The 16,764-nt window shown below is 41.7% G+C and overlaps 1 protein-coding gene across 1 annotated transcript; it reads left to right on the top strand.

Annotated features, from left to right (window-relative positions):
* The first annotated feature begins 11,575 nt into the window (after positions 1–11,575).
* On the top strand, positions 11,576–11,992 carry LOC149012161 (uncharacterized). Its single transcript, XM_089159173.1, has one exon. The coding sequence runs from the start codon at positions 11,576–11,578 to the stop codon at positions 11,990–11,992; it is 417 nt and encodes a 138-aa protein (XP_089015299.1).
* The last annotated feature ends 4,772 nt before the right edge of the window (positions 11,993–16,764 follow it).

The following is a 16,764-nucleotide window of genomic DNA, read 5'->3' as shown; positions in this document are numbered from 1 at the left end:
TCATCCTCAAGTATTTCTCAGTTTTTGAAGAAAAACATACCAATGGTAAATGAAGTTTGAAAGAAAAGAGAAGAAAGAGAAGGTCTTACTTGTGTTGTTGATCAATGAGGGTTGTAAGTTGCCGTTGAAGCCTCTTGAGAATCTTGGAACCTTAGGAGCCCTAGATAACCTTTTCCCTGAGCTAAACTTGAAGTTGGTAGTGTTTGAAATGGGATTGAAATAGAGAAAGTGGTCCCTTTAAGGTTGTTTTTCAAGCAGGACAGATTTTACTGTTTTGGCAGTTTTGGGAAAATATTGATTGTGATGCATTGTTTGGATTTTAATGGCATGTGCAGTTGAAATCAAGTATGTTTGACATGTTGGGAGTGTGATTTTGAATTTGGACATATTCTCGTAGATTTTTGACTTTCGATTGGTTTGTCAGAATGACCGGAAGAAGGAATTGTGGTGCTTCCTTAGGTTGGAATGGAAAGAGAGTTGTTCCTAGAGCTGGAGTGTCCTCTGGCAGTGTTGAAGCCCAGAACCCTCTGACAGGTCAAGCAACCGGTAACCCATCTGGTGCTCCTCCAGTGGTTAACTACCAAGAAATCATTAATCTATGGGGGATATGTTGCAACAGCAGAGTGCACAGTTCAACCGGATCTTCATTGGGATTTTTGCCATGCACAATGAGACCGTGCTGCTGCCCAGACAAACCCTAATCTCGCTATTGTGTCTGATGTTGGAAGAAAGAATTTTGGTCACCAGAAGTCCCTACCCAGTAGAAGTCCTAGCTATGTTAAAAGACCCAGCAGAAAGTTCACTAGGCCTGCACCATATTTCCACCTTGACTTATCAGCCCCAGATTGTGGGACAAAGTGTTGGGAATGCAAACCTCAATCTAATTTCTGCAGACCTAAGACCAGTGAATCGAAGACCTCTAGAGCCAGTGCGACCTGTAGGACAGAGAGAACTTGTTTGTTTTTACTGCCGTCAAAAAGGACATTTCGCCCGTCGTTGCCCTCTTAAACCAAGTCGTCTAGCTGCTTTAGTTGCGAAGTCAGTTCAAGCCCCTCCTGCTGGTAAAGTGTGTAGCGTAGTTGGAAGTGAGATAGAACCAAACCAAGATCTCGTAACCGGTACATTGCTCTTATCCTTTAACTTCTGCTATTGATCTATTCTTTACTTATGCAATGCATACATACCATATGCACTGCTTTGATTTATCTTTGCTTGCGCATTGTATGAATACCACATGCATTGCCCTGATTTATTCTTTACTTATGCATTACATACATATCATACGCGTTGCTTGATTTAATCCTTACTGATGCATTGCATATAGGCCATATGCATTGTTTTGATTTATTCTTACCATGTGAGTTTGCCTAGTCTGTATGAAATGCTTGTCAATATTGTTTTGAATTCCTCTTAGCTATTTAAGAAGTCAGCCAAGAGTCCAATATTCTTTACCTATTAGATCTATTGTTCATTGTACCTTTCATCCCCTGGTAAAGTTTCGGTGGAAGAATCACACCCCTGAAGAAGTTTCCTCATCTTAGTGGAAGCCCAAGTATGCTTTCAATTTCGAGGACGAAATTATTTTAAGGGGGGGAGATTGTGAGATCCCACCTAACCCTAACCTTGTTGTTGTACCAAATGTATACATACCATATGCATTGTTCGATTTATTCTCTGCTGTACAAATTGCCTAGTTTTGTTTGGAAGAAGTTTATCCCAAAGCTGATCTATTCTCTCCACGATTTCTTCTTGTGCCTTACATTCCCTTTGATAGGAGGATGATCTTAAATCATTCCCATGATTGATCCTTCTATCCCTGTTGTTCTAGAGTGGATCTCCATACACTCTATAACCTTATGAATTCTCCACATGATGATTTCGAAGAGAAATCAAGTGTGATCTTCATGATTTCTTATTCCTTCTAACTGTTTCAAGACTTCAAGCTTTTCATCTCCTATTCTTCAATCAAAGATTTGTAATATTTCTTGTGTGTATTGATCTACTCTTGCTATGATTATTCTTTGAGATTGAGATTATGAAGAGGATGCTGCATCCTTGCAACATATTGATCCTTGCAACCATCTCTTCTACAATCTCCTTTAATTCTTAAGGTTTTATGATCTTCATATTCATCTTCGCCATGATCCTTGTGAAATCTTCATGAAGCCATGATCATACTTTCGATTTGATTTTAAAGCATGTCAGATATATTCCTTGTTTCCTTAAATAAGACTTATTGTTATTTGTTTTCCGTGGACTTTGAGAGAAGGAAGCCAAGATAATAGGAAAGTACCCCTGTCTTTCGGAATCCAGGAACTCTCCCAATTTCGAGGAAGAAATTATTTTAAGGGGGGGGGAGAATGTGAAATCCAGCCCAAACCTAGACAGGACACCCTATCTATTTTGGGTGAAGAAAGGTTAGTTTATTGTTACATCTTGAAGTTGGACCTTGATTTCAATGTTCTGTCTCCTTTTTCTCTCTTTTCTTCTTCTTACTGTTCTATCTTGATGTTTTGATTGTGGAGAAGGTGTTACACTACTATAACTACCTATTCTCTAATCTCCTTATGTCTTAGAGTGAACCCCCAATCACTTTATTCATTCCTTGAAACCACATGGTGAATCTCCTCAATTCTTCATTGATTTTGGTTGAGTTTTGGACAGCATGATCATTCTACTATAGCTTCTTTTCTAATTAATGTTTAACATGTTTGATCTTAGCCTTACTGCTGTTCTAATGTATTTCATCTCTTTGAATCAATTCCCCTTTCTTTCTAGCCATTTTAGCCTTCTATGTTGACCATTGATATAAGCATTCTAGTAAGTTTCTATTTTTGACTCCTCTCATTCTAGGATTAGTATTCTATTGAAATCACTTTATTCATTCCTTGAAACCACTTGGTGAATCTCCTCAATTCTTCATTGATTTTGGTTGAGTTTTGGACAGCATGATCATTCTACTATAGCTTCTTTTCTAATTAATGTTTAACATGTTTGATCTTTGCCTTACTGTTGTTCTAATGTAATTCATCTCTTTGAATCAATTCCCCTTTCTTTCTAGCCATTTTAGCCTTCTATGTTGACCATTGATATAAGCATTCTAGTAAGTTTCTATTTTTGATTCCTCTCATTCTAGGATTAGTATTCTATTGATATTCTATTTAGTTATTCTTGCCTCTGATATGTTCTTGATATTCTATTAGAGTGAAGCCTTGTTCTCTCTAATTCTTCCCTTGAATCCATGGTGAGTTTGCTATGAGAACCATGTTGTTTCCAATTTAGAAACTCATGTTCCCAATTTATAAAGTACTGATTTTTGGACCATGCATGATGTCAAATTCATTCTAGATAGTCTTAGTATGTTTGTGTGAAGTTCCCTTTCGAATTTCGGATCAATCGGACTTCAAACGAAGAAGTTATGACCAAAACAGTGCAATCTGTACCTTGCTGTCTCCATTGGTCGACTGGGCCAGTAGACCAATCCAATCGACCAATGAGATTTGTTTTCCAGATTTAGGTCTTTCTTGCTCTATTTAAGTCCAATCTCGGGATTAGTTCGTCTCCTCTGCCTCCTAAGCCTGTGGAACGAGTTAGAACTCCATTCTAATCAATTTCCTTGCATCCTTGGTTGATCCCTCGCAAGAACTCAAGTAATCTTCTTCCTCTTGCATCAAAGGTATGTCTACACTCTCTTCTTCTTCTCCATCTCTGTTTTTCTTTCCTTTTTGGGCTGAGACAGTAGAGAAGATGCTGCATTCTCTGTTGCAAACATCTCTCTACTCATCCCTCATGATCTTCCTAAGGATTAATGGCTAATGTGATGATCTTAACCATGATCATTGCAAGCTTTTGAAGGAATCATGATCTAAATCATGATCTTGTCTTTGTTCATCTTTTAATTCAAATTCTGATCTTCTTAGATCTGTTTTATTGATCATATTAGTAGTTAATCGCTGTGTTTTCTTTACAAGAGTTGTAACCTGTTAATCTTTAGTTCTTTCTTCTTGATCATACCATGCTTTCTTCGAAAACCATAACTGATACATTTATGGTAAGTTTTGTTTCCTTATTTAAATTCATGTTCTTCAGTCTTAGATCTATTTTTCTTGAAGATCTATGCATGCTTTTCATGATTTCTTTATCACAATCAATGATCCATCATCCTATCGTTCTTGTCCATGATTTTTACTATGAATTCTTCAAGAACCATGATTGATCTAATTATGGTAACTTTTGTTTCCTAATTTGTAACTTGAAGACTTGATTTGATTAGTGTTTTGAAGTCCTCTATATACTAGGATCTTGTCATAGTAGTTTCCCCCTTGTTTGGTACCCTTTTGAACCACCAAATTCGGTTCTATATTCTTAAAACTCGATTTTGTAGGCCATCTTGTCTCTGTTGGTCGATCGATTGGTCGAGCGAGACAAGAGACCAATCCAATCGACCAATGAGTACAGCAACTCCAGATTTGGTCTGTTTTGGATGTTTTGATATCTTTCCTTCTAGGTTTCTTTCATAATATGATATATATACTTGTTTAGGACCTTCTTGCCAAGTTTGGGAAGATTCTCCTTGATCCTTGGAGATTCTCTTCAAGTTATATAAGGTATGGATGGTTACTTCTATAATAGCATAGATTGTGTGATTTTAGTTTCTATATTAGAATCTTTTGGATTTGTTACCATAATTAGATTCTTTTATGAATATATTACTGCTGTATTTACTTCAATTACAGTAGCATTATTTACTTGCTTTCTTTAGTTTATGAAAGTCTTTATTTGTCAACTGTATATGAGATGAATCTTATTATGGTATATTTTCTATATACTGTAAATGTATATGATATGATTGATTTGTGATTGTGATTGACTAAGTATGGTTCTGGAAGGAGAGGTGTCCTTTTGACACTTCTGTTCTTGGACGTCGGAGGGAATAGTATGGGATGTTCTACGAAGATGCCCATTGACACCTTCTTGAACTATTGATTTTCATACCTAGGGCTGTCTAGCAGTGTTGGCTAGGAATAACCCATTATATCAGACCCGATTCGGAAGGGTATTGAGACCGAACGACCCGTGGTAGCAATGGGGATTCATGGGCGCTCAAGACCGGTAATCAACCCGTGAGAGGACAGAAATCACATTGTGGGGGCCATTTATTGGTAGGGTTGCATATGGATAGACTTGGGCTCACGGGCGCTCAAGACAGGTAACCAACCCGTGAGGGGACGTGAGAGCTTCCCGTTTACCATATGTGGATAACCAATAGGGTTGATGAGTCCGTAGTCAGGGACTATGAGGACTCTAGTGTGAAGGATACCGGAAAGGATCGCCAGGGGCGAGGAATGGACGTATCTGGATCTGACTTGATATAACTAAGTAGAAGACTTGCATTTGGCTAGGCTTAACCCTGACATGCGCCAATACTTATACCAAATGGTGATGTGAGAGAGCGGTGACCTATACCCCCAGCCATGGAATGTCCCGAGGGATGCCGGACCCACTACCAAAAGGCGTTGTGTGATGAGACCTTCCCAACGAAGTATGGTGCTATGACTTAAAGCATGTCTGCCAATAGAGACCAGCATACATAGAGTTAGATTCATACATTTATTGTTTGTCTCATACCATACTGCATTTATGTTTGTTCTGAAATCTTGCCATTTATGTTATTATGGATTTAACTACCTTACTGGGTTTCTTTCGAAACTCACTCCTTTTGTACCATATCTGTTGTTAGACTTCTCTGCAGGTTTGGAATACGATGATTGTCCATATAAGGAAGCACAAGGTGAAGAAGACGAAGACTGAAGATGAAGAAGAGCCGACTGAAGATGTGGATTAAATTTCTCTTGTTTCTTTTGGACTTATCTTTTACCTTACATGTATTAGCTTAGAGGTTTACTTAGATTTCGATCTACCTTCCGCATATGTTGTGGAGTATATTTCCGCTATACTCTACAGTAGTCTTTTGATTAGGTATCTTGTTTTCCGCACTCTGATATTCTTAGTGATCCTTCTGAGATCCTTTCTTGACTTTTATTATAAATTACTTGAATATTATGATTTGTTCTTGCTTTTGATTATGTTATTGTGCGAAATGGATATGATCGTTCCTAAACTTGATCTTTAGGGCTGTGGATCACACTCTCGGGTATACCAGTTAGGGTACCGGCTGGGAGGATATGACAACAGTTGCATTACTTACTTGCATTCTTTTATTTATGAATGCCTTTTATTATCAATTGTATATTAGATGGATCATATAAATGTATGCTTTCTATGTATGTATTGGAATGGTGTATGTTATGATTGATTGTGATTGATTAAGTTGATTTGGGATGGAGAGGGTCCTTTTGACACTTCTGTCCTTGGACATCAACTGGAATATTATGGGATGTTTCCGGAGGTGCCCATTGACACCTTCCTAAATTGTTGGTTGTTATACTTAGGGCTGTCTAGCAGTGTTTGGCTAGGATGACCTTGTTGTGTTAGACCCTAATCGGAGGGGTATTGAGACCGAATAACCCGTGGTAGTAATGGGGATTTGTTGGCGCTCAAGACCGGTAACCAATCCGTGAGAGGACATGAATCACATTGCGGTTACCTTTTTGGGCCATTTATCGGTAGGGTTGCATATGGATAGACCTAGGCTCATGGGCGCTCAAGACCGGTAACCAACCCGTGAGAGGACGTGAGAGCTTCCCGTTTACCATATGTGGATGACCAACAGGGTTAATGAGTCCGTAGTCAGGGACTATGAGGACTCTAGTGTGAAGGATACCGGAAAGGATCGCCAGGGGCGAGGAATGGACGTATCTGGATCTGACTTTATATAACTAAGTAGAAGACTTGCATTTGGCTAGGCTTTACCTTGACATGCGCCAATACTTAGACCAATGGTGATGTGAGAGAGAGATGACCTAAACCCCAGCCATGGAATGTCCCGAGGGATGCCGGACCCACTACCAAACAGCGTTGTGTGATGAGACCTTCCCAAAGAAGTATGGTGCTATGACTTAAAGCATGTCTGCCAATAGAGACCGGCATACATAGAGTTAGATTCATACATACATTGTCTGTTTCATATCATATTGCATCATGTTATGTTTTGTAATCATGTGATCTATGTTATTGTGGATTTAACATGCCTTACTGGGTTTCTTTCGAAACTCACTCCTTTTGTACCATATCTTTTGTTAGACTTCTCTACAGGTTCGGATTACTATAATGGTACGTACGAGGAAGCACAGGGTGAAGAAGATGAAGACTGAAGAAGAAGAAGAGTTGACTGAAGATGTGGATTAGATTTCTCTTATTTCTTCTAGACTTTTATTTTACTTGCATTAGCTTAGGGCTTTGCTTTAGAATTCGATCTACCTTCCGCATATGTCTGTGGAGTATATTTCCGCTATACTCTACAGTTGCTTTTTTATTTGGTATCATGTTTTCCGCACTCTGATATTCTTAGTGATCCTTCTGAGATCCTTTCTTGAATTTTTTTATTAATTTATTAGAATACAATTATTTGTTCTTGCTTTTGATTATGTTATTGTGCTAAATGGATATGATCATTCCTAAACTTGATCCTTTGGGCTGTGGATCACTCCCCGGGTAACCCCAGATAGGGTAGAGGCTGGGTGGATTTGGCGGGATGTGACACGCCCGCAAGTTCATTGGACATTTTCAAAGTGGGATCCAAATCAAGAAAATGGAGGAAACACTCTTTACATTCAAGCACGGAAGGAATGAATCGATTCGGGAGTACCTGAAGAGATTCAATAAAGTTACCATGGAGATAGAAAATTTGGACGAATAGGTGGCAAAAATGGCTCTCTTTACAGGGTTAACCAATAGAACGCTGCTAGATATTTACTTCAGGATATGCCATCCACCTATGCTGAATTAGTGCAACGGTGCCAAAAATAGGCAGAAGTGGCGGAAATACTCGATGCTCAACAAGAGGAACCTAAAATGGCAACCAAGGAACTAAAGGTCCCCGAAAGAAGCTAGAAGCAAAAGCAGCCTGTTCAGGATAGAGATCGGGCCAGAAGGCCACATTCGACTTGGAGAAGGCGATCACCTAATCAAGACAAATACACGCCATTGAACGCTCCTCGATCGGAGATATTAATGCAGATCAAGAATCAAGATATTTTGAAATGCCAATGATGGGTTAGTCAAGCGGTTAAAAATACGCCCTCCCACGGGGAGGTGTTGGGTTCGCACCCACTCAGCGGCGTATATTAGTAATTTAATTCCCACCCCATAGTAACAAACTACTTTTCCAAAAAAAAAAAAAAGATATTTTGAAATGGCCATCCAAGATAGTAACAAAGACAAGAGAAAAGAATATGGAGAAATGTTGTCATTTCCACAAAGACTTTGGGCACTACACTAATGACTGTAGGCACCTCAAGGCATATATCGAAAGATTGATCAATCAGGGGCATCTCTCAAATTTTGTGAAAATTCGTAAAGATGAGAAGAGAGTGACCAATGAAAAAAGGGATCGTTCAATAAGCAAGGAGCGTCGGATCGAAGCTCCAAAGACTAAAAAAGGAAAGGAATTGGCGGGACCTAGCAGATCCCCAATTCTCACTATATTTGGAGGACCCGGACCCGTGTCCCTGTGGAAGCTGAAAGCTAAGTCAAAATTCGTGGGATCGAGAGAGTCCCAAAAAAGAAAGAAAGTGGAAGAAATTCCTATCACTTTAGGTGAAGAAGACGAGCAAGGCGTGTGCATGCCTTATGACGATGCAATGTTATCAAAGTAGAGATTGGGCGAAGGGAGATACACAGGGTCCTAGTCGACACGGGATCTTCGGCTGATCTTCTTTCTTATGAAGCTTTTCAGAAATTGAATGTAAAAGAAGGATTGATGAAGCCATCTTCAACACAGCTCTACAGATTTGCTAGTTCATCTGCCATAGCCAACCAATCGGTTCAATTAGATCTTCAGTAGGAAATTTCCCGAAGGAATCTACCATCCGGGTAAATTTTCTAGTAGTTCGGGACCTTCCTGCTTACAACATGATCCTCGGTAGGCCTTCATTGACAAAGCTAGGCGTTATAGTCTCACCAAAACATATGAAGATAAAGTTTCCCACCGACACTGGAATCGGGCAAGTAGTTTCAGATCAAAAGCTATCCTGACAATGTTATGTGGCTTATCTCAAAGAAAAGGTAGGACCAGAATAAGCCACGGCATTACCGATCGAGGTAAGGGATGATCGAGACGAAGACAACTTGCAGAGGCTCGAACCCATGGAAAAGTTAGAACGAATATGCTTGCATCCTGGAGATGAGACAAAGTCCACTTATATTGGATCCAAACAATCAAAATCCTTCAAGGAAGAATTGAAAACTTTCCTTCAGAAAAGCATAGATGTGTTTGCTTGGTCAGCAAACGATATGCCGGGAAATGACCAATGAAAAAAGGGATCGTTCAATAAGCAAGGAGCGTCGGATCGAAGCTCCAAAGACTAAAAAAGGAAAGGAATTGGCGGGACCTAGCAGATCCCCAATTCTCACTATATTTGGAGGACCCGGACCCGTGTCCCTGTGGAAGCTGAAAGCTAAGTCAAAATTCGTGGGATCGAGAGAGTCCCAAAAAAGAAAGAAAGTGGAAGAAATTCCTATCACTTTAGGTGAAGAAGACGAGCAAGGCGTGTGCATGCCTTATGACGATGCAATGTTATCAAAGTAGAGATTGGGCGAAGGGAGATACACAGGGTCCTAGTCGACACGGGATCTTCGGCTGATCTTCTTTCTTATGAAGCTTTTCAGAAATTGAATGTAAAAGAAGGATTGATGAAGCCATCTTCAACACAGCTCTACAGATTTGCTAGTTCATCTGCCATAGCCAACCAATCGGTTCAATTAGATCTTCAGTAGGAAATTTCCCGAAGGAATCTACCATCCGGGTAAATTTTCTAGTAGTTCGGGACCTTCCTGCTTACAACATGATCCTCGGTAGGCCTTCATTGACAAAGCTAGGCGTTATAGTCTCACCAAAACATATGAAGATAAAGTTTCCCACCGACACTGGAATCGGGCAAGTAGTTTCAGATCAAAAGCTATCCTGACAATGTTATGTGGCTTATCTCAAAGAAAAGGTAGGACCAGAATAAGCCAAGGCATTACCGATCGAGGTAAGGGATGATCGAGACGAAGACAACTTGCAGAGGCTCGAACCCATGGAAAAGTTAGAACGAATATGCTTGCATCCTGGAGATGAGACAAAGTCCACTTATATTGGATCCAAACAATCAAAATCCTTCAAGGAAGAATTGAAAACTTTCCTTCAGAAAAGCATAGATGTGTTTGCTTGGTCAGCAAACGATATGCCGGGAATTGATCGAACCATGGCCGAACACAAGCTATGGATTAGTTCAGATGTCAAGCCCGTAATCCAGAGAAGACGAAATTTCTCGATTGAAAAAACACGAGGCTATCAAAGGAGAGGTAGAAAAACTTAAAAAGTCTAGTTTTATTGAAACTATTGAATGTCCAACATGGTTGGCCAATGTTGTGATGGTAAAGAAGTCAAACGGGAAATGGAGGATGTGCATTGATTACACAGACCTCAACAAAACATGCCTAAAGGACTGTTATCCTTTACCACGTATAGATTTTCTGATCGATGCGACTGCTAGTTATGAAATGTTAAGTTTCATGGACGCTTATTCTGGGTACAACCAAATCCTGATGAATAAGGAAGATGAGAAGTTCATAGGTTCATAGCCTTCATGACCGATCGGGACAGCTATTTTTACAAAGTTATGCCGTTCGGCTTGAAGAATGCGGGAGCTACATAGCAGAGAGTTGTAACCAAGATTTTTAGTGATCTGATTGGCAAAAACATGGAGGCATACGTAGATGATATGCTAGTAAAAAGTCTCGGAGGACAGGACACATCACAGATCTAAGGGAAGTATTTTCCATTTTAAGGAAATACCAGATGAGGCTGAATCCGGAGAAGTGTGCCTTTGGGGTATCTTCGGAAAAATTCATGGGATTTATGGTTTCCCAGAGAGGAATTGAGGCAAACCCTGTCAAGATACAAGCTTTGATCGATATGGATCCCCCAAAGACTGTTCGGGATATACAGTGTCTGACCGGATGAATAGCAGCTTTGACCCGATTCATCTCATAGTCAGGAGAAAAGTGCTTACCGTTCTTCAATGCCCTGAAGGGTTTAAGGGGAGGTAAAGAGGTACGATGGACGGGCGAGTGTCAGAAAGTTTTTGAGGAATTAAAAAGAAGGCTCGGGCAACCGCCACTACTCTCTCGACCTAAGAAGGGCAAAATTTTGGGAGTATATTTGGTAGCATCACAGTCGGCCGTGAGTGCTATCCTTATTCGGGAGAAAGAAAGGAAACAATGGCCCATTTACTATGTTAGCCATGTACTCCTGAATCCCGAGACAAGATATTCAACGATCGAGAAATAGGCGCTGGCACTTATGATAGCAGCCCGAAAGTTAAGACCGTACTTCCATTCTCATCCTATCGAGGTACTAACTAATTTCCCTTTAAAAACGGTTCTGTTTAAACCTGACTTATCAGGAATAATGGTTGCATGGTTGGTTGAGCTAGGGGAATTTCAAGTGGATTTCAAGCCCCGAACTGCTATAAAAGCACAGGCCCTGGTCGATTTTATAGTAGAGTCTGTAACCCCGATCGAGGAAGAAGAAGAACCTACTCTGCCGAGTATGTGGCACATATATGTTGATGGATCTAGTAATAAATTTGGTTTGGGAGCGGGCATTTTGTTAAAAAGTTCAGGAGGTTTTCTAATTCGATATGCTTTGAGGTTCGGGTTTGAGGTGAGTAACAACGAGGCAGAATATGAAGCTTTCATTGTAGGGCTTCAGCTCGCTAAAGCTTTGGCAGTAGCTAAAGCAACAATATATAGTGATTCCCAACTTATCGTCAACCAAGTAGAAGGAGAATACAGAATAAAAGAGCCTCGCTTACAGAAGTATTAAGAGCTGATCCGAACTCTAAGAAGCAATTCAAAGATATAAAGGTATGTCAAATACCCTGAAAGGAGAACTCTGTAGCAGATGAACTCTCGAGGTTGGCAAACTCTAAAGAAAAAACCTTAGAACTATCTATCTATATTGAGGAATTAAGTTTCCCGAGCGCAAAGGACAATCTCGTGTCATATATAGAAAGCAAAAAATGCTGGATGGACCCCATCATTGAGTATATTTGGGATGACAAACTTCCTCAAGATTTAAAAGAGGCCTGATCGATAAGAGTTCGTGCAGCAAGATTCACTATCCAACACGGAAGATTATATCGAAAGTCTTTTGCGGGACCCTTACTTAGATGTGTTGGATCAGAAGGAGCCCAAACTGCGTTGGCTGAAGTTCATGAAGGTATTTGCAGTGCACACATGGGCAGTTGGCCCTAGCACATAAAATCCTTCGGCTTGGGTTATTTTGGCCCAAGTTGCAGGAAGATTCCATGAAGTATGTTCGATCTTGCAACCAGTGCCAGATACATTCGACCATGCCAAAACAGCTTGCCACAATTCTTACGTCAATTCTGAACCCCATTCCGTTCGCAATGTGGGGAATAGATTTGATGGGAAATTTTCCAAGGGCAACGGGGAGAAAGGAATACTTGATCGTAGCGATCGATTATTTCATTAAGTGGGTCGAGGCAGCTCCTTTGGCATCAATCACAGTAAAACAAATGGAAAAATTCGTGCTGGAGTCAATCATCGACAGATTTGGGATTCCAAAAGTACTAGTAACTGATCACGAAACTCAGTTCAATAACCCTCAGTTCAATCTCTTCTGCAACACTTATATGATTGACCATCAAATGTCGTCAGTGGCATATCCTCAAAGTAATGGTCAAGTGGAAGTGACGAACCGAACATTGTTAGATGGAATCAAGAAACGACTCGAAGACAATAAAGCCTTATGGACAGAAGAATTACAAAATGTCCTCTAGGCATACCGAACGATAGTCCGAACTCCCACTGGAGAAACTCCATTCAGATTAACATATGGTTCGGAGGTGCTAGCACCAGTCGAGATAATGGCAGGTACCATTCGAGAACGAGAGTTCGAAGAACAAGCAAATGAAAAAGGTTTGGTAGATAGCCTTGAATTTTTGGACGAAATTTGTGCAAGAGCAATAGCTCGAACTCAACAATATCATCGAAAGATAGCTTCTCACTACAATGCTCGAGTAAAACACCAGCAGTTCCGCGTAGGATATTTGGTTCTAAGGAACTGATGCGTCCAAAATCTGCTCAGCCCTTAGATCTCCTCGTGATGACCTACAAAACGAAAGCGTCAGATGTGGCCCGACCGCGGGGGTCGGGAGTCCACCTCCGAAGGCTAAGTCAGTTGATGAACTTAATCACAAACGGCTCTGCTAGAAGCACAGAGCTAAGGAATGAAGAACTGGGAAAGGTGATCTAGATCGTAAGCCTCTGATAGTTTACGTCTACCTGTGTGTATGTGAATTTGCGTCCCTCACCTTGTATGGCAGTGAGGTTTATATAGAGTGTACCTTCGAATCTCCTTCGTTGGATGCACTTGAGCCTTCTTCGGGTAGTCGTTGGATCTTAACAGTTAGATCCGTTGAGCGATAGACTTCTACTAGTTTGGACTAGTAGAGGACTCCTGAGATAACCTCCAGGTTATGCGATGATTATCCCTTCGATAATGATTAGCAACAGCCGTCAATTTGGGTCTGCCTTCATTAGGGTAATTAACCTAATCCATAAGTTGGATTAGGGCGTGCTTGTAGCTGAATAAGTTTTCTTCCTCAGCAAGCCATCTTACGAATCCGGTTCGCTCGGGAGCAAGTCGATTCCTTCTGTCTCGACCGGGGTCGAGGATCAAACCAAGTATGAACCTGGTTCGATCATATTTTCTCCATATCACGAGCCCCCCCAGACCAAGCGTTCGGTCTATCCTGAGGGCTTGGTTTTTAACTGGGTTCTTCGTCAGGCAATAGTCTCTGCGTGTTCCATTAAATGTCATATCACATTCAATGCGGTGGTCACTTTTCCTTGAGCGTTGTGAGGGTAATGCCACGTGTCTCTTTGCAGTCAATCTGTCGTGGCTCACGTAATCCAAGCGACGGTTTCCGAACGTCTGTTTTGGATTCGTGAGTTCAAACTTTCAAAAACGTCTTCTAATCTCGATCGTCGATTTTGAATCAATCTTGATCGTTCAGATTCCCGAACACTCGTGCGGGTGCTTTAAAAGTGGTTCGTTGTCTTCGTAGGTTTCATTCTTCTTGTCTGAAATTTGAACCTTCGTCGTCTGCTTCGCGCCTTCCTGCTCTCGAGCTTTTGCCTCACAGAATCAGTAAGTTTACTGGTCTTTTTCTTTTGTACCTTACTGAAACAAGTAATGGCAGATAATAGGGTTTCTCTAGTACCCAGTGTTAGTAATAGTAGTGGTAACGAAGCTTTTGCTTCCCCTCCTTCCGAACAGTCGGATAGTGATAATAAAACCCTAACTGTCCTCTGGCGCGAATTTGCTGAAGTTTCTCAAAAAAGTTTGGAGAGAAAAACCAAAACTCCTTCTGTCCCTCCTAAGTCTAGATCTTCCAAGACTCCTAGGGTAACTGCCGAGTCTTCTAGGCAGCCTCAAACTTCCAGGTCTGATGGCGGACCTGGCTCTGTCCCCTCCGTTTTCACGGAGGAAACCCTCCTTTCAGCAATCCAAGATTTCGATTTTCCTCCCTCTTATCAGGTTAGGGCTCCCCATCCTAATGAGAGGGTTGATTCAACCCTTTCGGGTGAGTTTTCTCTGTACATAGATGCACTGGAAAGCGGGGTTCGCTTTCCCTTTTTTAATCCTTTGTTCTCAGCCGTTCGAAATACTGGGACATTTGCCCTGGAATGCTCCTTCCCAATTGCTGGCGTCTCATCGTCGGCTTCTTGGGTTTGTTTTTTGAACTTGGCATTACGCCATCTCTTTCTCTCTTTGTGCATTTTCATGTTCTTTCTATCTCCCATCCTCCCGGCTGGGTTTTTCTGTCCAAACGCAATAAGGTTGAACTTGATTGGAGGGGCAGCATCCTTGTCAAAGGAACTTGCCCTTCTAACCACAAAAGATGGCGCGAACGATACTTTTTCTGTCGAGCGCCTCCATCAGATCTTAACTTCCCGACTGTCTGGAGGCAGTGTACTTCTTCTTCTGAGAATAACCGGGGCCTTCCCTTATCCAAAGAAGACGAGGCGGCCATCAGGAAGATCAAATCCATTCCATGGTATCAAGAGATACATGGACTTGAGGTGGAGTATAACTCCATCCTTCAGTACTGAGGCTTGGCTCATTGTGAGCTTCTAACCATCATCCTTTAATTTTACTGAAGTGATACGTCTTTAATTCTGACTCTTGCTCTTCTTTGCAGTGCCTCCAAGAATGAACCCCGAGAGCCTGCGAGTGAAGGCCGCTAGGGCCGTTGTGACAGTCGAGCAACGATCGCCTAGAGCCTTGACCGTTGATCAAGAGGCTTTTGTTCCCTCTCCCGACCCCTCTTACAGGGGTATCAGGAATATCAGGCCTGTGGCTAATGCTTCGGGTAAAGGGAAGAAGCCAATGGTGGAGAGGTCTAATGTCTCCTCCTCCACCAGAACCAAAAGGAGGCATGATACAGTTGATGCTTCCTCCCATAAGAAATCCAAAAATTCTGCGGATTATGAGGAGGTCTTCACCCCCCAGTGGACCCTGAAGTTGACTGATAGGGTGACACAAGATCCTGAGAAAGCTGCAGAGTGGAGCTCCCTCAGTCTTATACCTTCCGATCGTCGTTTAATTTTGAAACCCTGGACGACGTTGCCCTTGTTAGTCAATCCACAAGGTACCGGTCTTCTTGCTTACTTATTTTTTCATAATTTCTTATGACTTCTCTTGATAATTTCTGCCTTCCCAGGAATGCTGTGTTGAGCTTCTATCAGCACATGGAAGCATTGAGCCGGGTTGGTCGCAATGGCTCCTTGCTGCAAACCTGTGAAGAGAATTTGGCCAAAGCCAATTATGAGATAGACCGGCTTACGGCAGCTGCCGAGGAGCTGCAAAGAAAGCATGAAGAAGAGGTGAACTCCCTCAAGGAGGCCCTCAGTTCTTCAATGGCTCGTGCTGTTGCTACCAAGCGCAAGGCCAAGAAGCAGAAAGAAGCTGCCACGTTGTTCGGTGACAGACTGGAATTTCAATGTGCGGAGAACGAAAGATATCTGAAGTGGGCGGTTCCTAGCAAGCCCGAGCACATCAAGCCAGAGCTTCGGAAGGATTGTGTTTGAATGTACCTGAACGGCGTACCTTTCTCCCAACTGCTGGGTGCCTACAACATCCAAGCTTATCGCTTGGGGCAGAATGACATTTGGGAAAGAATTCTCGCATCAATCCCTTTCTTCGATACTGCTCCCTTTCGTGAGGTGTGCCATAAAGAGGTCTTCGGGAAATTAGGCATGGATCTCCCAGACTGGGCTCAGGAAGAAGATGATCCTTTTCCAGCTGACCCACAATATGAGGCATATCTTGCTGACGAGCCGGCACTTCCAGAGGAAAAGTCACAAGCCGAGTCACAAGCTGCTGCTGAAGAGGACTCTGACAACGTCAATCTTGAGGAAGGCTCTTCTCAGGATCTTGAGAAAAGTCCCCCTGCCCAGGGCTCCTCGGGCAACAATGAAGAAGAGGCTTAGGGAGTTATCTTCTTTTTTTTTTTTTTTTTTTTTGTAAAGATTGACCTCCTTGCTAATGAATAGACACTTCTTTCA

The sequence above is a fragment of the Hakea prostrata genome, chromosome 6 (assembly GCF_041222555.1).
Source record: "Hakea prostrata isolate BN-2017 chromosome 6, UWA_Hpros_2, whole genome shotgun sequence".
NCBI lineage: Eukaryota > Viridiplantae > Streptophyta > Magnoliopsida > Proteales > Proteaceae > Hakea > Hakea prostrata.
This window is presented reverse-complemented; position numbering and strand designations above follow the sequence as displayed.

Coding starts and splice junctions, on each gene's coding strand:
- LOC149012161 (XM_089159173.1), top strand. CDS start 11,576: ATGGTTGCATGGTTGGTTGAGCTAGGGGAATTTCAAGTGGATTTCAAG.